Below are 21,797 nucleotides of genomic sequence, written 5' to 3'. Positions count from 1 at the left end.
AATTTTGTAAATTGAAGCCACATTGACTTGTTGTTATTGGTAGTTACCATCCCACTATTTACTGTCAAGCACTATATAAAACTTCTCCCTTTCTTGAGTGAAGGAGTATGTTGATGTAGCAGGTGGTATTAGAATCAGCCACCAGAACTGGGGATGAGATGTCTGATTTGCCAGGGAATTTCCTAGCTGCGCTCACAGCAATTTTGTATCTGTGCTCTCAGCACAGGGAATGCAGGGTCTCCAGACTTCTGGAATCAGTTCCATGTTGTGGACAGGAATACTGTTTAAAGGCTAGTTGGTCCTATCATTTTGCTATTATTGACTCTAGTCTCTTTCCCTGCCCCTAATACACTTTCCCCTCTTTCTTTTCCTTGTTTTTCGTAGTTTCTGTCCCTTTCTGTCTTCTGTTCTGCCTTCTTCTGTTTCGATATAAATTAACCTCCTTCTTGTGCGTACCCACTTTCATGCCGATAGCCGGTGAACATCATTGAGAAAGAAAACACGAGAAGGATATTTACTTACTTATTGTTAAGAGACAAATCCTGAATCATGTCTGTTGTGATGCTCTCTATGTCTCTCATAACACCGCACCTTGATTTTTTTTCCAGTTACTGCTCTCGGAAGCTGTAGCTCCCCCTAGCGCTGCTGCAGAGCTGTATGTGCTCTTCCTTTCAGATAGATGGGAGCAAGTTCCTCTCTATTCCTCTTACTCTACCTTTGCTATGGCTTTGGCTATTCTATCCAGTTCTTCAGCACAGTGGCTGTTTTCTAGGTTTTCTTAGAGGGAGGACATGGAGGAGGCTTTTCTCACCCTTAACTACTTCCCTCCCATACCTGAAACGCACTTCTGCTTCTGGCAATTGTGAAGGGTTTGCAACCGCACAGCGTACCCCGTATAGCACATCGTAGCTCAGGATACCTGAGCACATCTGTTACAGAATGGAAGAGACATTACATGACTGTGCGAGCTAACTCATCTACTTAGCAGTGCTTCACGATGAGGTGGGCAAGTAGAGTTCAGCATGAGATGAAAATTGGGAAGTGGCAGTATAAGGTTAGTATTTGGAAAATGTCCTTGGGCCCTAAAGGCAAATTGCTTTTTGAGATATTAAGTGAAGAAAAGTTGATGAAACATAAACTTACTTACCAGAAAAGGAAGCAGAAGGACTAAACTTGAGTTATTAGTGGTATTTACTATGTTGTTGGACATGTCAGTTATGATTGTAATGGTCATATTGGTTGTGCTATATCTAGACCTAAAAAAAACCCAGAAACGTTACAGCCACCTAAAGATAAACTCTTGTGGAGATGTGTTCTGCAGGAGAAGAACCACCTTCAGATGTGTGGAATAGCAGAAAAGTTAAAAAGGGCACCAGCTATACAGGCATCTCCGAGGAAACAATCTACAGTGACCAAAAATGTGAGATTAAAAACCCTGTTGCATAAATAAAGATTTTAATTCTTTTAACATTAAAAAGGGCATGGTTTTAAGTTATTTTCAGGATGCAGCATAGGATAAGTATAGAATCATGAAAGAAAACAAGGTCTTAATACTGTATTCTGAAGTTTTTATTCATGAGAAGGACAATTACTATTTAGAAAGTAAGGGCAGAAACTTTTCTAGAACTAAGGAGAGAATACTAGGGAAATGAAATTGATGAGGTTTATTGCAAGGCATAATTGTAACTGCTAACAAACAATAAGAATGGCGAAGAGCTTGATTTGATTTTCTTAAGGACAGAGTAAAAGCGTAAATTTGGAGCGGGGGAAGAAACACTGATAAAATAACACAGACTAGAAATGTGGGTGGCTTTTTTTTTTTGCTACCTAGAAGTTGGCAAACAGGACACCACTAACACAGGCTGCAGAGAAATAGAGCAACAAATCCTAACAGCCTTATAGCTGGGTTTCTGCCTATGTGTACATTAGGGTACTTTTAACAAATGACAGAAACAAGGAAAGCTGAATATTAAAAGAAGTAAGTATGTGGCTGTAAAAGAATAAGGCGGTACTGGTTTATGGATCTCGTGACTGTGACATACACATTGTTACTCAAGTCAGTAAGTAGTGTGTTAGCTTATAACTTCTATGTTAGTAAATACTGTGGGGTTTTGATTAGGATCTGATTACTTGAAGTTGGAGAGAAAAGCATTATAAGTATCAATGCAAGCATTTAAAGGAATATATTTTGATAGATGAGACTTATTGAATACAGAGCTATTGCAGTCTATGCAGTGGAATCAAGGACAGAGCAATGAAAGATTTCTGAAGGAAAATAGGTGGGTTGGTATACATTTATGTTTCTCTGCTTCTGAAAACGGAACGTTTTTGAGAATAAAGTCCAAATATATGGTTACTAAAGGTTTTGGTAACTGTTGTAACTATTAAGATCCAACATCTTATATCAGGAACTAAAGTTAGAATAAAGCTGTACAAATATTTTCTCTCCCTTTAACATTTGTCCTGGGAACAAAACTTAAGAAGGATATCCATGTGGTCTACTAAAGTTATACTGACTGTGTAGTTCATGAAAGCTATTCTAATTATAGTAGGAAACAATCAGAAAATTGTAGTTTCTGTAAGTACTATTTGATTGACCTGCATGAGAAATTGGATGTGCAATTTTGTAGGAGGTAGATTGTGAGTTCGAAAAAAAGATAATAAAAGTACCTAGCAGCAGTTTTGGCTGCCAGGACATGAGCCAGCTGTAGTCTGTTCCTAAATCTGTTCAGGGTCAAGATCGAGGGGGCTTGACCAATCCACAGCCCATCTTGTAAAACTACAGCCTGAAGCAAACACTTTAAAGAAGGCTTGACACTTTCTAAAGGTTATAACGAGTAAATAAACCATCAAATTACTCCTCTTTTATTGTTATGGTAGTCTTTTTATAAAACACTTAAATCCATGTAGTCCTAAGGCATCTAATAAAAAATGAACACTTTAAGGTTTTCTGGGGTTTTGATACCTCATCAAAGTTATATACAATATTATTCTCCTAAGTATCACAAAAATGTTTTTATCTTATTAAACAGCTGGTGGAACTTCTACAAAAAAAGTGCTTCACACGTTTTAAAAGCTCTCGATTCAAAATAGATAAGCTATAAATGTCCTTTGAAAGAAGTAAAAACGATGGAAGGCTTATAATTGTTAGTGATTTCACATGAGAACATTTTTATCTTGTAATTGTCATTCTCAGTTTATAATGTGGGTTTTTTTTCAACAGTAGTTACATGTGTAGACATTTTTGATAGCTTCCAGATTTTTTCCTTTATAATTTGCGAGTAGTTGGAGGAGTGCTGTTCACTTAGAACTTTGGTTCTTATCCTCTTCAGTTTTCAAAGCAAAAGGCTCACTTAAAATGGAATTCAATGCAGTTTTCAAGCTTTTATTATTGTATGTATTTAGTTAAATTAAAGTGCTCATTGTGGATGTGGGATTTAACAATTGCAAATATCTTAACTTTTAACATACTGTTTCTTAGAACAATGGTAAAATTTAAACCAAGTAGCTGCACAAAAGTGTCTTTCTGTAATTGTCTTTTCAGTGTCTTCATTAGGATTTAAAATACTTGCACGTTTCAAAATTGAAATAGTGTATATGCTTGATTACAAATAGTCTGACAGTTCCATTGTTATAAAATATTTTCATTTTTTTCTACTGAAATTACTTCTTATATACACCAAATGCTTGGTTTCATTTAGGGAACTGTTGTGTTTCAGTAAGCCCCATCTGTTGAATTGTCTTTGTCAAGAATTTGTAACGCTAGTTTCTGCTACCTTGCTCTCCTTTAAAATATGACATTATTTCCTTTATTTCATGGTAAGTTTATATGGATGGATACTTGTTGATCTCCAACAACCATTGAAATTATTTGCAATGACTTTTAGTGAGGTCAGAATCACAAGTGCATATGTTAAGCTTTTTTTAACTCTGCTGCTACTTTACCTTCATAGCTGTATTTCTTTTCTGGTGCTAGTTGCAGTCGAAGTTTGATTTGAAAATGTTCTAAAACTTGAGCTTTCAGTGTGTAACAAATACACCAACTAGATGAGTTTACAAAGAAAAGGAGAGACAGTACATGCATAGAATCTGAAGAAATGCAATAATTGGTGTGATTAGTTTGCAGGTTTTAAAAATATATTCTTGGAAATTAGCTAGCATATTAGAACTCAGTTGTGCAGGTACTTCAAGTATTTTGGGGGCAGTTTACTGTCCATTATGTTGATTCAAGTCCATGCTACATCTCCTGCAGCAACATATTACTGTAGCTTCTGCAGCCTTAGTACAGATCCTGGGGTTCCCTGCGGCTAGATCTGATCCATGGGGATACCTGGCCGCCTCCTTCTCCCTGTTTAGTTGTGCACTGGATCAAAATTCTGGTTTTGCCTCTGAAGTAACCTTACATATGCTAGTGCCTGCACGAGGGAGTGGTAGAAATGTGTTGTCTGGAGTTAGAGAAGAATACTACTGTAGTGCATTTGATTAGTTTAGCAATAATTTCCATGATGTGTTTAAGGTTCAGATTTTATAATCTCTACTTCTTACAATTTTGAACAAGGCTTTTGCTAATAATATATAATTTTAAAAGGATTTGTTGCTTGATGACATAAATTGCTTGAGATTACACTTCTTACAGAAGCTGTAAGTCAACATCTTTTTTTTTTTTATCGCTCCAGGGAACTTAGGGGGATGTATTTTCTTTCAGTATGTATAGATTAGTGTCAGAAAACAAATTCATTGCAACTCTGAAGTACCATTTGTTAAGGCTGAACTGGAAAGTGTTGATAATATTTTCAATTACCTTAATCTTTTTTTTTTTTTCACCATAAGGCATATGAAATCTGTAGGTCTCTATATTCTACAGGTACATATCAGAGAAGCAAAAGCTAAAGAACTTTTTTCTGATTCTCTCTGAGCCACATTTTAATTTTAAATGTATGTTCAACATTTATATGTAAAATTCACATGAGTGTTGAGATATATTTTTAGATTCCACAAGTAACTCTTGAAATGCTTAGGAGTAGCCTCCTGTGGATAGAAGTGTGTGTTATTTCTATCCGCACATGTGCCTGTAAACTGCCTGTTAATCAAGGAAGTCAATTTTGACCTTAAAACCTATAAAAGATGTCAATGTCAAAAACCTATTTTAAATCACCTTGGGACATATTTTGCCATTTTATTTCTATTGATAGTACAGTGGAACTATGGCTCGAACATTAGTATACTAAGTAAGAAAGGGTTGCAAAATCTTCTCAAAACAGTTTTGCACAGATTGTTGAAGCATTGTAAATATCCTTGTATCAAAAACTTGGAACCTCGTTTGTACTGGGTTTAGGAAAGAATTGCGTTTCTTAAAGATGCAGCGTACTTTATTCTTTGTAGCCAAAATATTTCTATTTGCTTCACTGTGGAAGGAGGAAGAGCCTTAGTCTGCTATTTCACTGTTTCAGAAAATTTATACTTTATCAGAGGTGATTTTTTTTTTCTTTCCTCATGATAAGTAATAGTAGTTCATGGTATTGCAATTCAGTACAATACAATTTTTCTTAAACGTAGTATCAAGAGAATAATCTTTGAGGCCTGCTTTTAATTTTCTACTAGAGAGATCATAGATGGATTTTTTTTTTTTTTTTTTGAGTTGTCACTGTTTCCCTGAGGATTATAGCCACTTCTTTTGCAGTAGTCTGGGCTGTTGAGGTGTGAGTCATTTCAAGAGTGCTTATTTTTTCATCAGGTTAGAATGCAGGTTTTAAACTGGAGTGGGGAAGTCAGACTCAAAGTGGAAAGGTGCATATAATGTATCAAAATACAGTCATTCAGAGAACACCCTTCAAATACTGGGAGTACTCTTTTACCCTCACACAGTCAGTTTGACCCTTGTTGGAGTGTGTCCAACACAAGACCTCAATAAATGTACTAGTGCACCAATTCATCAGATGAGAAGTCCACTTTACCTTAATGCGGTCACTTTTTCAAGGTGATCATCAGTGTGCAGAGAAGAGGCAGGAAAATAGCCTTTTGAAGCTCAGAGCAACACATTAGTGTAGATCTCTAGGTCTTTGAAGGATATTCGTTGCTTTGACTGTATGCAATAACAGGACAGTGGTGAATAGCTTATGATATGCATCAAAGCTTAAATACTGTTCTTGCAAGAAGGTGTGACTGTTTGGTAGGGCAACCTGTCGTTCTTCCTGTTTTGAGTATTGTATTTGTAGAGGAAGACCAGTGCTCATAAAATTTGACTCAAAGGGAAGCTGATTCCAGTTAGGAAAATTTGATTTTAATACCAGAATGTTTCAGGAACTTCCATAAATTTTTAGCAACTAAAATTATCAACAGGTAGATCTCATTATTATCACAATAATAGTTTGATTCTTCACGAAGTGCTTCTGCAAGAACAGAAGAGGTAATGCACCTTCCTGTTACTGCATCTTCTGCATTGTGAAGGAAACTTGAGGCTTTAGTCCTGTTCTTCTCAGATTTTCTGGTAGCTCCTCTTATCAAAAATATGGAGTGATTATCCATGACTTCTGTTTAACTTCTTACTTTCATCTGGTGGGTTAGGAGGCTTCTTGGCACAGAAGGTTATGATAAATATTTCACTTTTTCCATAATAACAGAAGTAATTGCACACACAAGTGTTTTCAGTTGCTTGGGAGATGTCAAAAGAATAAAGATTCAAATGCTTGGAGTTGAGTAATTAAAATGTTCCCAAGATTCTGATGCTTTAACCATGATTATGTGTATCATAGAATCATAGAATGGTTAGGATTGGAAGGGACCTTAAGATCATCTAGTTCCAACCCCCCTGCCATGGGCAGAGAAACCCTCCACTACACCAGGTTGCCCAAGCCTCATCAAAGCCTTGAACACTTCCAGGGATGGGGCATCCCACAACTTCTCTGGGCAACCTGTTCCACTGCCTCGCCACCCTCAATGTAAAAATTTCTTCCTGGTATCTAATCGAAACTCTCCCCTCTTTCAATTTAAATCCATTGCCCCTTGTCCTATCACTACATGCCCTTGTAAAAAGTCCCTCTCCAGCTTTCCTATAGGCCCCCTTTAGGTACTGGAAAGCTGCAATAAGATCACCCCGGAGCCTTGTCTTCTCCAGGCTGAACAGCCCCAACTCTCTCAGCCTGTCTTCATAGCAGAGGTGCTCCAGCCCTCAGATCATCTTCGTGGCCCTCCTCTGGACCCATTCCAGTAGCTCCATGTCCTCCTTATGTTGGGGACTCCAGAGCTGAACACAGTATTCCAGGTGGGGTCTCATGAGAGCTGAGTAGAGGGGCAGAATGACCTCCCTCAACCTGCTGGCCACGCTCCTTTTGATACAGCCCAGGATACGGTTGGCTTTCTGGGCTGCCAGTGCACATTGCCGGCTCATGTTGAGCTTCTCATCCACCAGCACTCCCAAGTCCTTTTCCTCAGGGCTGCTCTCAATCCATTCTCCGCCCAGCCTGTACTTGTGCTTGGGATTGCCCCGACCCACGTGCAGGACCTTGCACTTGGCGTTGTTGAACTTCATGAGGTTCTCACAGGCCCACCTCTCCAGCCTGTCAAGGTCCCTCTGGATGGCATCCCTTCCCTCCAGCGTGTCCACAACACCACACAACTTGGTGTCATCTGCAAACTTGCTGAGGGTGCACCCAATCCCACTGTCCATGTCTCCAACAAAGATGTTAAATAGCACTGGTCCCAGTACTGACGCCTGAGGAATACCACTCGTCACAGGCCTCCACGTGGACATCGAACCGTTCACCACAACTCTTTGAGTGCGACCATCCACTGACTGTCCACTGTCAGTATCACTGTCAGTATCACTGACTAACAATTGATTCTGGAACCATTTATTGCAGCTTGCTGAATTTCTCTTCATCTCAGTTTTTGACTCGACTCATCAGAATATTCAATCATATTTCGACTCTGAAGTCAAGTCTGGTTTATTCCCTTTGAATCTGGTTTTGCTGTAAGATGCAGAAGAGAATATGTATGGAGAGGGAATTGTTCCTGCTAATTAAGAGAGCTATCATCCTAGCTCCTAATCTTCTGTAATGCATCTCAATCTAAGTTAGTTATTCTACAATTTTTCTGACTAAAACAGCTGAAGTTCTCTGCTTTTACCACATCTGGAGAGCTTTTGTTTCCTTTTTTTTTGCAGGGGAGTGTGTAGGCACATTACTCTTTTATGTAAAGAGGCGTAAAGGAAAAAGTATGAATAAACAACTTATCAACTTATGTTGGTGTTCAATTTGCCGGTAATGTCTTATGTGAATTTGTTTGTTTGTTTTTTAACTAGGAAACAGAGATTAATTATGAAGATCAAATAAGTAAAATTGTTGTAGAGAAACAAGAACTTGAATGGCAGAAGGTAACTTTCTTACATGACTTTAGTGTTTTAACTGCTGGGATTTAATTTTAATGTAATATTACTATGAGTTGTGATTTGGTACAATTCCACTTTTTAAGGCTATTGTAATTTCTAATAGTAGAATTTGGTAGCCAATAGTTTATTGTCTAGCCATGGACTTCTGTAGCTTTTATATTGATTTGGATTTTGCCCAACCTAGAAATCTGATTAACAAAAGAGTGCCATCATAATATTTGGTATGTCTGGAAATCTTCTGTCAAGAGATGCAAATATGGAAGCAATAAGACATTTAGCTTAACGTGAGGCATGTTGACATGTTAGTGTGGGGAAGCTACGCAGCAGCTTCCCTGTATTATGCTTGGCTTTGGCAAGTGCACGTAGCAGTGCAGTTGTACAAACTACTTCACTTGCAATGTTTTGGAGGGGACAGTTTTTTCTCAAAAATTATTTTGAACAGAAACTTATATGTTAAACTTATGAAGTATATAGTGGTTTGTCAGCTTTTCAGCGCTCAGAATGAAGATTTCAATAAAATAAGTCTAACATTCTTCTTAGGGTTAGGGCTCCTGAGGTTATGCTTTCATAGGAAATCCATTCCCTTCTCTAATACAATCAAACCTATGACCCCTGTCACTAGGTCACAGGATAAAAGGCTCCACTCTGTATGTTTTACGATCGCAGAAAAAACAATAATTTCAGCTCTATCCTTGATCTTGAGATATTTAACATCTTAGTAGTGAAGGAAGACTATTTCATCTTGGAGTTCATCCTAACCATCTTAAATTAATAATCCTAACTATGTGCTTTTTTTTTTCCTGAAAGATATATATGTGCACACAGAAACAGGAAACATTTTATATTTGTAAAAGCAACAGTGCTTTCAATTTGTAATCCTTCTTTGCTTTTCTTAACCTAGCATTGCAGTTCTTAATAATCTGGGTTCAAAAGGGGTGATTACAATGCATTCTGAGACCCTAACAGCAATGTAATTTACCGTTAATAAAAGACATGACTTACAAGCAGTTACGTAAACTCTTTTTTTCTGCACTTTGCATTTAACGTTAGCACATGGCAAACCTAATGTAAACAATGAGTTGTAGATTTTAGGAACTTCATGTGAGCACATATATAGAGCTCTGGAATTTCGAAGGAACAAGGAAACATGAGTTTCCAATTCTGGAGATCCCAGTAAGATGAATATGCTAAGTATAACATTTAAATTGAATTTGTGACCTGGTTGTTTCTGAATGCGGAATCATATTGACCTCAATAGTAGCTGAGTAAGTAGACAGCTTCCCCTGGCTTATCAAAGATTCCTTTGTATTTTTTCCTTCAGAAACATCGCTTTCAGTCAACATTTTCTGCTCTTGAAAAAAATACACTTGAGTAGGGAAAACTGAATAACTGAAGGAAATATTCTTTTAAATCTAATGAAGATACACATTATATTTACTATAACATCACAATATCAAAGATGATTTTGCTTATGTTTTAAAAAAGTGACTTTGTTCTTCACTCCCTGCACTGCACATACACAGCATATATGGAGAATTTATTCCAAACCTGAATTTCTGAGAAAGTTGTATATTACCTTCTTATTTAATAGTTTCGGCTGTGAGGTCTGTCAGGAAATGAATATTTGTAGAAACTTCCCAGTCTCTTTTTTAGAGTAAAATATATTACTTGACTATACAGTACAAGGAAGACTGTGATATATTATGAAGTCCTCAGTAATGCTTTTTTCCAGTTATCAGCTGCATCAATGACAAAATTCTATAAAGAATGACTGTTTTGTGAAACCAAACTTAAATCTACAGAGATTAATACATAATATTGGCTTCAATTCATCTAATCTAAAGAAATGTAATCTTAATTTCATGGTACTGTGGATTAAATTTTTATTCCTGTGGTGAGTAGGAATATTCCACTGAGAATAGTTGATTTGCTGTCACTGTAGTACTATTTCTGGCTCTCTAGCTATGGTATGCCCTTTACCCACTAGAGAACCCGTCTTTGAACCCAGTTCTAAGTGACAGCTTGAGGAAAATATTCCTCAAGACTTTTGTTTTCACATTTTTGAATATTCATTCATGTAATATGTATTCTTTGTTAGATGCAAATCAAAACTTTCTGTACCTAACTTACAAGGAATTAATGAGTATGTATGTGAATATAAAACACCTTACCTCCACAGATTCGTGTCTTGTGTCAAAGGGCAACAGCTCTTACTTGTGGAACTTGAAAGCAACACCAATTGGCTGGAGAAAGTAGCAATTTCGGAATGGGCTTTATCTGAAAAACTTTCAATTTCTCAGTTAAGACAGGAGAAAAAATTAGACTTCTCGCGTGTGAAACAAATGATCTGTTTATTCTCTTTGTCATTCGTTTTAATGATCTCAGTTTATGTTTACTTTTACTTAATCATTTCCTACTTCGCACTAATATTTCTTATCTAAGTACTCATCTATATTTTGAAATAACTGTTCAAGGACAGAGCCTCTTAACTACCTTTATCTGATGTTTTTTAGTGTCTAGAACTTAAAAAAACTGATCTTACAGACATGCCCTCTGTATTATTTCACTTCAATTGTGGGGTTTTGGTTTCATCTTGTATAGGAACATAATGCTTAAAGATGTTAAAGATTTCCAACTTGCAGAGTGTAGTATTAGTCTGAGATTATAATATGAAATAGTAACAAAAATAAAAATAATACTATATCTTTAAGTAATTTTCTTTTTATGGATGAGAGTAAAGCCAGGCACTAGGATGAAAAAATCTTACACTATTGCCTTACACTTAGTCTTTTCTGCCCTCCTTCAGCTCTTTCATGTAGTTTGTTAAATGACTAAAATTTAACTAAAAATAGAATAACATTGTTATTTTTTATGGGATTTTTTTTTTATGGAGAATAAAATTAAAATTCTATTTTAACTACCTGGAACTGTGTAAAGATTCTGTCTTAAGATGACAAAGGGTGTTGGATGGCTTCTGCAGCTTGATAAAATGGGTAAAAGTTGCTTCTACAAGTCCTAGCAACAACAAATCTGAATTCCAGAGCGAGAATTGTTACCTGTTACGAATTAAAGGGAAGCTCCTACCAGAATGATGATTACCAGTTAACAAATGTCTCACTTTAGTCTTCAGGTTTTGGTTTTATTCATAGATGTTTTTCTAAAAATACTTAACAAGACATCGTTTTTTTTCTTGAAATCCTGTGTGTATGGTTTGCTGTAAGATAATATTTAAAACACACTATTGTTATTTGTATGAGCAGGAAACTCTGCAGCATCAGACGGACACACTGCGCCAACAAAACAAAGAAGCTATGGCAGCTTTTAAAAACAGGTAGCAAAATAAGGCCTTCTAGCTTTGACAGTGACATTTTAAAATATGATGGCATAATAGCAAGTTGTCAGTTGATATTAAAATATTTTTCAGTTGCATAAAATGTTAGAATATACAGCTCAAAGAAATTAAGCTTTTTCCTTTTTTTCTAGACACAGTGTAATGCCTGTATCTGGACAGTTATTCCCAGTAAGCTGCTTCATGGGATTTTTCATTTTTATTTTTCCAAAATTTCCTAGAGAAGACAATGCTTCTTTTAATCTTTTTTTTTTTTGGTGTCCCCTCCCTGCCTCTGTAAGATGGCATGTCCTCTGCAAGGTTAGATTCATAAACCATGACAAAAGATCTGCCACATAACTTAATTTGTTCAACATTCAAAAGTCTGTTTCAGCCTTTCAGATCAGGGTTGTGTTTTGTTTCTCCATGATATATAACAACAAGTATGAGTGCTGAAAGAACTTGCAGAGAACAGTCATAGGAACTGAAACTGTTGCACATGATGATGAAGAATTTATTACTAATGCTGCATCACAATCATAACACACAAAAAAGAAATTGTCAAGCAATTAGCTTTTTCTTTCTTGAAAAGATAATTTAGGATTCACAAGCTTGCTGCTTATGACACTATAGTAGTTATAGTTAAAGAAAAAAACCCCAGAAAGTACACTATGCAGAATAATGTAACTACATCAACTTGTCAAGTTGCATGCATAAAATTAATCCCATGTGCTGTATTGATTTGTTGTTTGTTGTTTCTTCTTTTTTTCTTTTTTTTTTTAATGCCACTGACAATCAAGTTACAGGCAAGGATGTTCGCCATGGAAGAAGAAAAGGTACTCTGTTACAATTATTTGTTATTTCTCATCCAGTGAAGAACATAAGTAAAGGATAATGCTATATAATTATTTTCTTGCTATGGCTTTTACAAAAGAAATTTCCTTATAACCTTTGTTACTTTTGTTTATGGCCTATAGAACTATGACTTGTAAAGCATCACTTTAAAAGTCTGCTTATGCTAAAAATCAGTTGAGGAAAAAAGTGTTCTTTGATGGTTCTATATTGAAACTACACAAAATCTACTTTATTTTGGGGATTTGGGACAAATTGTCATAAGCCTTTTCCACGTATTAGTGAAAAAATAACAATTCTAACTGGTTTAGTAAAACTAGATTTTTAATAGGGCTTTTATTGATTTACCTGGGCTGGTTTCCTAAGGAACTTGAACTAAACTGAGGTAAGTTATGCTTAAGCCTGAATTAATGGGATTTTTCTTAACTATATGAGTTTTTATACAAAGCTGAATGCCTGCTTCCTCTTCCGAATAAAGGTTTGCATTTGGTATACTAGGAGCCTATTTCAAATAGCAAAGTGAATGAATGTCTGCATGTGGACTCCCTTGTTTTGCTTAAATTTCCCAATGATTAGGAGTGGATGAGTATACTATATGTTTCCTAAGAACTTGCACAGAAATTTGCAAACAGGTGAAATTGGTTTTGAAGTATATCAAAGTAAACTTTGCTGTGTTTAATTATCTGGTTGAGTTTTCTTGCTTGTATTACTTTTTTTCTTGTTAAGGCATCCTATTTGTCCTCACATACCTACATAGTAGTCCCCAATTCGTGCTTTCAATGACAGCTACTGTTTCGAGATTAAATTGTGTGATGATTTTTTTTTTTCCCTAAATACTTCCACTGAATCGGATAATACCATCAGTATTTTATGCCAAAGTAACTGAAAGAATAAACTAAGCTGTAATGTTTCAGGACAGAGTTTGAATACAAGGACCAATTGTTTTCTCCGATTTATATTATTAATCATTAAGGTGGTTTCAGGAGATTGCCCAGCCAACACTGTGTTAGAAATGAACGGAACATGCAGGGGTGTTTGGATGGATGTATTTGTTTTCCCTGGCATACTTTCTGATATCTAGATTCTGCTCTCCATTGTTTTGATTGCTGCCTGAGATTCTTACCTGATTTAATTCCACTGAAGTCTTTTGACCTTATTCATGTGCATTATATTATATGTGCATATATATACACACGTGCATGTACATATATATATATAAAAAAAATACAAAATGCGCTTGCATGTATTTAGTAATTCTAATGATAGCATATTACAGTCCAATCTTCGTGGACTAGAAAAACTGAGGAAATAGTTTCTGTGACGACCCTGATCAAGTGAATAAGAAAATGGATTTACCCGATATTTTGTCAGTTATTTAGTATCTTTATTCTAAACTGAAGTAACTTACCGATTCTGCCTTTGTCAGGCTTGTTTCTCACAGAACAGAAAACTTTAAAACTTACTGACTAGTCATAAGTGGTGAAAATATACTATCGTGTTTTCACTTTTCTTTTTATAGAATTATATATGTACATTTTTAAATTAATTAGCTGAATTTTCACCTGTTTTCATCAATGAATTGTTCTGTTGTAGCAGGGTAGTTCTTTCTTTTCATGAAATTCTTCTTGATAAATTCTTGTTGTAAATGCATTTATTCTGCTCAAATCCTGAAGTACAGCTTTTGTTTGAAAGGGAAAATATCAACTTGCTGTAGAAACAAAAGAAAAAGAAATTGATGGACTGAAAGAAGCATTAAAAGCATTACAGGTAAACTATTATTTTTATTAAATAACTTCCCTTGGTATGCAAGTTGTTTTGGTTTTAGCTTTTTCACTGGTAAGAAAACAGTTGTTTTAAGAGGGTCTTCAAGGTTTTCTCATTCAATCTTTCTAGTACATGTACATCTCACTTTCTAACACTGACATTCTGTTCTTCTAGTCTTCTATGTCAAGACTACTTTAAGTTAGCCTTCCAGCTAAATTTCTTTTCCTACAGAAGAACTGCAGACTCAATAAAAGTCCAAATAGCATATGAAATGAGCTTTCTTGTAATTTCCATAGTCTTCCTCTTTCTTTCTGGTTTTGTCTTCTTCTCACCTATCTGGAAACTCTGGTTTTGGACTCCTAAACAGCAACAAGTGTTCACAATGGGCCTCCAACTCACAGTGCTACCAGTGTTTTTTAATTTTGTCCTTTGTTTCACTAGGAGGTTTCTGTATTTACCACTTAATCCATGGCTTTCCAATGCCTGTTTGTCAGTAGAAGTTAAATTGTCGGAAAAACATGCAATTTACTCTGGTGCTGCTTGGACTTATGTCTGTATTGTTTTTTATATTGTTACATGGTGTTGAAGCAGTTGTGGCTGTGATTCACAGTTACTTGAAATAAAGGAAGACATAGGGCCATAGCTAGTGTTTGATTTTCTTTTAAAGACTGTACTGGTTTCACTGGGATAGAATCATAGAATTAATTTTCTGTTCAGAGAAGCCACATTTCTAAAGTAAGCTGCATTTTTAAAAAGACTGCAGTGCCCAATTTGGTGAGAACAAAGTTAAGACACTTTGGTTTAGTTTGCAGTTAGCCGTGGTATCCATAGTATCTATAGTGCTCAAGGACTTTTCAACTTAAGTTTTTGCCAATGACCGAAACGTCCAAGAACTTGGGGCAGTGTGGCCAGAGTGATTGACACCTAAATTGGCAAATGGGTACTCCATACTGGGTAATGTCATGCTCACTATAAATTGAAAAGTTTGTTGGGAGTGGGTGCTCTCTTTGGCTCTCCTTTGTTTTCACTCTCTCTCTTCAATGGCCACTGTCCCTGGGGGTCTCGCTCATCATTCTGCTCCTGAGGCCTACACTCTCTCCCTCTCTCTTCTTCCGGCTTTGCGGTTTTGGAACTTTCCTGCTCTGGGATTGCTGGCCAGGAATGGGCTGGGCATTGGCGAAGGGGTGGTGAACAGCTGCACCATACATCACTTGTCTGCATATATTACTGTTATAGATTACTATTTTCAGTTTTATTTTATTTTATTTCAATTATTAAATAACTCTAATCTGAACCCACAGGTTGTCCTTCCTTTTCCCAATTCCCCTTTTTGAGTGGGGAGGGGTTATTGGGTAATAGAACGGCTGGCTGTTGTTTAACCACGGCTAAACAGAGACAAAGACCAAGGCAGATATGTTAAAAATGGATTAAAAGAGTAGAATTCAACATAGAGAGAATTAGCATTGTAATGCATTGACAGATTTCAGGTATTGGCAAGAACTAATTTTTTTTTCTACCCAAAACTGAATGGGATAATAATTAATTCGATTGAAACCAAAATGGTCATAATGGATTATTTCCCATGATTTTGCAACATGCTCAGTTCTTATTAACGTTTCTTATAATGGGATGCATTTAATTTGCATCAGACTGTTTAATCATTTAGTTAACACTGAAGGTATCTGAGGAGCAAAAGAAATTTATTTCCATGTCTGGCCTTCTGTGCAATAGCTGTAAGGATTTTGTTGCCTTGTTCAAACCTTGGCATAGCATAGATGTAGAATATTCCTCCATGGTCTGCTGAACATAATATGTGGACAGCAAGAGTAATGAAAGGTTCCACTGGCCTTTCTTTTGTAAGACAAAGCAGGAATTCTTCACATGAAAAGTTTAATGTTCACCGATCAAACATTTGTGCAACAGCATAGTTCAGATCTAGGAAATTCTGCTGTGGCTTGAGGAAGCAGGAGGTCACAATGATCCTGTGGACCCAGAAAAATTGTTTGGAAATCAGCCTATTAAAAAGTGAAGAGTTTCTAATTCAGTTCTGTAGTTCTCTCTATCCAGAGAGTCAGAATTCTACCTTAAAATGATTGTTCTCTAGGCTTAGTTTTTTGTTCCAGAAATAATATTTTCTGTATAAGATTTACACACACTGGATTCTTTTACATTTCTGTTTTTTTTTTTTCCCTAGACATTGTAAATGTTTCTTTAAACATTCTAAGAGTTATAGAGACTAAAGCTTTTATGATCTTAAGTATTATGCAAGTCAAAATTCTCTGATGTCAATGGTGTATGAAAAATAGTGTTAATGATTTCAAATGTCAGTCATATTATTAAAGCATGCAGGATTGGTGCAATACGTCTTTATATGCCACCATTCAGAATATTTACCTAGATTTTTTTTTCCAATGGTGAGCACACTTATATTACCCTCGGACTTGAGGGAATACTTTCATTTCTGTCTCTGGATTGGCAATAAATACAATTAAACCTTAGATATGAGGATACCTAAATATGCAGGTTGTTGTTGGAAAAAATGTAACTACAGTTTATTGAATACCTCTCCTTTGTTTTACAGATTTCAAAATACACTTTGCAAAAGAAACTGAATGAAATGGTAAGAAATTAATTAAAGTAAAAAATAAGGAACAGCTTTTATGAAAATAGAATGTCTGCTTAGAGTATAATACAAATGCTAACCACCAAGTACTTAAGTGGTGTGATAATTATTACAAATAACCAAAAGAGGAGATATCAGCTTTGAATCTGAACAACTGTAAAATACAATGTTTTTAGGGTTTTTTTGTTTGATAGCTGCTGTTTAGCATGTGGGATTTTTATCTCCCTGAATTAAAGCATAATTAGTACATCTGTTCTCTTTAGAGTGAAGATTTTTTTATAGGCTAATTTGAATAATGTAATTATGTTACCCTCATAGGATCTAGCATATCCATCTCAAAGAAGTAATAGAGAATTTCAAGCAGTTCTTAGTTTTGTTTTTAAGAAAAACTGGTAGTGTTTTTCATCTCACTTTTTCACTCCTCTTCTCAGAATTACTTCTTAACATCAGTTCCCCTGAACAGTTTAGATTTCATCCAGTCCAGCTTACTCCCTCTGACACAGAGAATAAATTTATATAGAGTGACAGCATAGTCACTCTGAACCCTGTTGTCTGTTTTAGGAAGTGAAAGAGTGAGCTGCAGAAACATTGCTAAGCTTGATTGAATAAATGCTGTGAAAATTCTGCTGCTGCTCAACTGGAAAGAATAAAGATAATATTGTCAGACCATTACAAACTGTGATTTTAATTAAGAAGCTCAAAAAACTAGGGTCCAGTTTAGCTTTAAGTACCATGACATTTGTACTGAAAGTCATCTTCAACGCTACGGTGGTTTTACACAAAATATGGTGAAATTGAATAATGTGCCCTCTGACCTGGGAGATAAGGCTACAAGTTAAAGATCAAAGGCAACATGAAATGTGTTTTGTCTTACTTCACTTTTAACTTGTGTTTTTTCTTAAAATACATCTGATCTAAAAATGTGTTGAAAATACACAAAATTATTGAACTTACATTTAGGTCATTTCACATACTAGCTTTCTTTCATAACTTGCAAGATCAGTCTTCCATATGAATGAGAGTATTTAAATCACAACTCCTTTTCTGTAAGCTGGAAATGCATCTGTGCTGCTTAAACAAGTATCTTCCTTTCTTATTTTTCTAAACTTTTCAATAATGGATTATTTGAATATTTTTAAAACATTGAGGTACTGTGACTTAGATATACAGTACAGTTATGAAAAATGCTGTTGAGTGAGGGACAAGATATTAGAAATCCTCTTTTGCATGTAGCGCTAAACATAACATGTATACTTCGGCCATATTTATAGAATATGCTCTGATATGAAATGATGAAAACAAAAAAACACAAGGTAAACAGAAGTGAATTCTTTCCTACAACCTTGTGCAGTAGCAGGCTAACACAATTTCAGACTCGATCAAATGCTACCAACTTTACTCCTTGAGTAGTTGCACTGAAATACATGGTATGTTCTAGAGATCAAAGTAGTAGTAGCCCATGTAGACTCTCTTAGTCACTTATCACAAATGGCAAAATGTTTAAAAGTGAAACAGGTGAACTTCCAAATCATTCATTTATTAGAGAGCCATTTCTATTTCAATTTTAAGTTCGTTAAAGACAGATTAGATCATGCCCTGACTAGTGTTTTGAAAGTAAGCAGACATGCTGTTAGTTTATATCTGGCACCTTAGAAACCCTGCCAGTCTGTAAAGTAGCTTTCGTATGTGCTGGGGATTGAGCATGCCTTACTGATGTAGCATTTTATTCTGCTTTTGTTCCTTTAATTCTGTTATTTAGTCTTGCATATGCAATGTTAATATATTGCATATATACCATGTTTTAGCATGCTACCCAGTTAAGTTTATATGAAAATCGCAGTGAAGATATGATTCTTATATCTGCTAGAATTTTGAAATAGAGCAAGTTTTGTTTCATATTGAAAGAATGTAAAGAGGCAAAGAAATAAAGGATTTATTTTTCTTCCATCTTTCCTTTGTTTCCACAGTAAACATTGATTATTGTGTGTGGTGTAGTCACTTTGCACCTCACTGCATAAGGACAGTAGCACACATGCAATCAGGAGGCTACAGTGTGATTACTACAAAGCTAGTTGTCTGATAGAATAAACTTGTGTGTGGGTTCCGTATTGTATTTTTTCTTACTGCTGAAATAAATAACTGGAGGAAAATGGCCTTGGTCAGGTCTTGGTTTCCTCCTTCATTAATTTCGTGGCAGGTGATACAATGTAGAATGTCAGAACTCTCTGTAGAATAACAACTGATGTAGAGTAGAAAAAAAAACCTCAAGTAAATTTTCCATCTATTCATGTGTTGCTGTGTGAGCTTGCGTTGTCTGATCCTGGGTATGTCTGACAGAGTGAGTGTTTAGTTATTTGTCTTTGCAGTACCTAAATCTTAAATATATATCATGGCGCTAAAATATATATAAAAAAAAAACAAACCCAAGAATGAGATTAAGGCTAGAGTTGACTGGTTTAGAGACCAAATCTTGTGTGCAGTTCAGAAGAGCAAATCTGGAGCGCAACATCTCTGTGCAAGATCAATGGAGAGGCATCACTGTCTACAAGGTAGTGATTCAGTGCGTCGATATTAATGAGTAGATGGAGTGACTACCTCTGTGAATGGTAATTAGTCTAGTTTCACTTGCTGACTGTGCTTATATCAGTAAACTGAATGTTTGTGAGACCATTTAGTGAAGCTGCAGTCTAGTGGTATGAAATGCTCTAGGTTCATTAAACTCTACTGCTCTTCAAAAGAGGGAAGTTGCATCCAAATAACCCACATTGTTCCCATCAGACAGTCTCCTGAACTGTGCCCAGGAACTGCTTACAAGAGTGCTACTCGGCATAGGCCAAAACATGTCATGGGCATTTTAACAACAGTATAGGTATTTCCTGAGAGCTTCCCTGCCTCCATTTAGTTTTCTTACACAGATGTAGTAGCCAAATGAATGAAAAATGAATTCCTGTAAAATATTAAATAAATGTAACTTGAAAAGTTGGTTTGTTCTTAATAATCTAAGATAGGAATGTTATTTTTATTTCCTTTCCACGTTTTTTTTTTTTTCAGGAATTTGCTTGTAATTTTACTGTATTGTTTAAAAATACAGTAAGAAGGCAATGATACAGCATAAATTAGAAATAATTATTTTTAAGTAAAAATGGTGGAAACTAAGGGACTATTGTGGAAAAAAATTTTCTTATTTTGAAGATTTACAATTTGTAACCCTTTGCATAATTTTCACATTATCTTGCCTTAGGTCTCCATGCCATTACAACTCCTTTGTTTCTTTGACACTTTCACCTCCCAATTATCACCTTCTGCTTCACTGAGTAACTCTAGTGACTCAATTTCCAGAATATCTTTGAGATATGAGCAATTCCCTCTTTGTCTTCCTCCAGTCACCTACCTGACCTGAGCTATTTCTCTGGTCTAGTTCCACCAAGAAGTCATTGTGCCTCAACAAACCATATGGCCACAATCAGTTCCATCCCTATCCAGCTTATCTTTATTACTGGTGGAGGGCACGGCAATAATTCCTGTTCTTGCAGTATCAGACGTTAGGAAGGAGAAGCAAGATTCTGTAGGTCTTACTCCAGCTCCAGGGTCATACCCTCCCTATCCTGCAGTGTCTCCGGGTGTTTCGTGATTGTCTTCTATGGAAGAATGTTTTAAGACCTTTTTACTGTGAGCAGAAGAATCACATACTCTGGCTTTTATTTTACTGTGCACTAAGTCTGGAGAGCAGCTTGCCATCAAAAAATCATATTTAGGCAAGTGGTAAGCACTTAATAAAACTCTTGGGGATATAGCAAGCTGATTTCATTTCTCCCTGGAAAAAGCCCTGGGAAATAACAAAGCATATTTCTACTCTTCTAGTGAGGAAGAGAGGCCAACAGTGTCCTGCTAACTTAAGAAAGAGATTGGGAGAACACTAAGAAAATCCATATAAAAGAAAGTGCAAAAAACCTCAGATCTTGCCACAAGCTGTTCCAGTCTCAAATTAGCAATGCCTCCCTGTTCATTGATCTCTTAGTCATTCGGGTGTATCCTATCAGAAAAAACAAACACAATTTTTCCTTTTTATTTTTTTTCATTATAAAATCCACACCCTAGCATTAGTTAAGCACAGTTCTTCAACAGTTTACTTATGATTAGGAAAAAGAGAAAGTATATGAACACTCCCAACCTACCTGCCTTGCAGTGATTCTGTAAGTGGTGGTGTTTCTTTGCTTGTGCTTCCATTATGACTTTCCATTTGCTGTAGTGTGTTTAATTTCATACCTTATAAAACATGAGAAATTTGTATTGTATATCCTGTTTTGCTAGCCTTATGTTGGTCGTTTCTTTTGATTACTAACAGCTTTTATCCTCTGATGCTTGGACACGTATTGAATTTGTTACTATATGGAAATGGAACCTTACAGAAGCCAAACAGACTGGGCCAGATACATCCTGTGTAACTTGAATTTACACACATCAATGAATTTGGCCCAATTCATTTTAATTGGTGTGTTGCTCTACTGTAGATTAGAAATAGATGAGATGTCTAAATAAATGGATATCTTTTCTGAGGAATTCATTTAACCCACCTCTCCAGAGAAAATTAATTTTAGAATTGACTAAATAGTACCTACAACTCTATTAACACAACTACAGTGTAAAGAGGAACACAAAAAAGTTAGTGTATACAAAAGAAAGGATAACAATTTTTTAAAAATCAGTATCATGTGTCACTGAACATAGATTCCTGTGAATATATGTTTTCAATCACCCCCTCATAAGACGAGAGATTGGTAAAGTTCATAAAACTTAAATACATTTTACTTAATTACCTCGTGGGGTTCATTGCAACAAGATAT

The 21,797-nt window shown here is 35.8% G+C and overlaps 1 protein-coding gene across 1 annotated transcript in view; it reads left to right on the top strand.

Annotated features, from left to right (window-relative positions):
* Positions 1-21,797, top strand: part of CCDC73 (coiled-coil domain containing 73) — a 67,996-nt gene that overhangs the window by 12,599 nt on the left and 33,600 nt on the right. The window contains exons 3-6 of the mRNA XM_086612910.1: positions 8,300-8,371; positions 12,521-12,550; positions 14,259-14,333; positions 16,912-16,950. Of these exons, the coding sequence (XP_086469036.1) occupies positions 8,300-8,371; positions 12,521-12,550; positions 14,259-14,333; positions 16,912-16,950 (216 nt within the window). The remainder of the gene's footprint in view (positions 1-8,299; positions 8,372-12,520; positions 12,551-14,258; positions 14,334-16,911; positions 16,951-21,797) is intronic.

Source organism: Tauraco erythrolophus, chromosome 6 (genome assembly GCF_009769465.1).
Source record: "Tauraco erythrolophus isolate bTauEry1 chromosome 6, bTauEry1.pri, whole genome shotgun sequence".
NCBI lineage: Eukaryota > Metazoa > Chordata > Aves > Musophagiformes > Musophagidae > Tauraco > Tauraco erythrolophus.
This window is presented reverse-complemented; position numbering and strand designations above follow the sequence as displayed.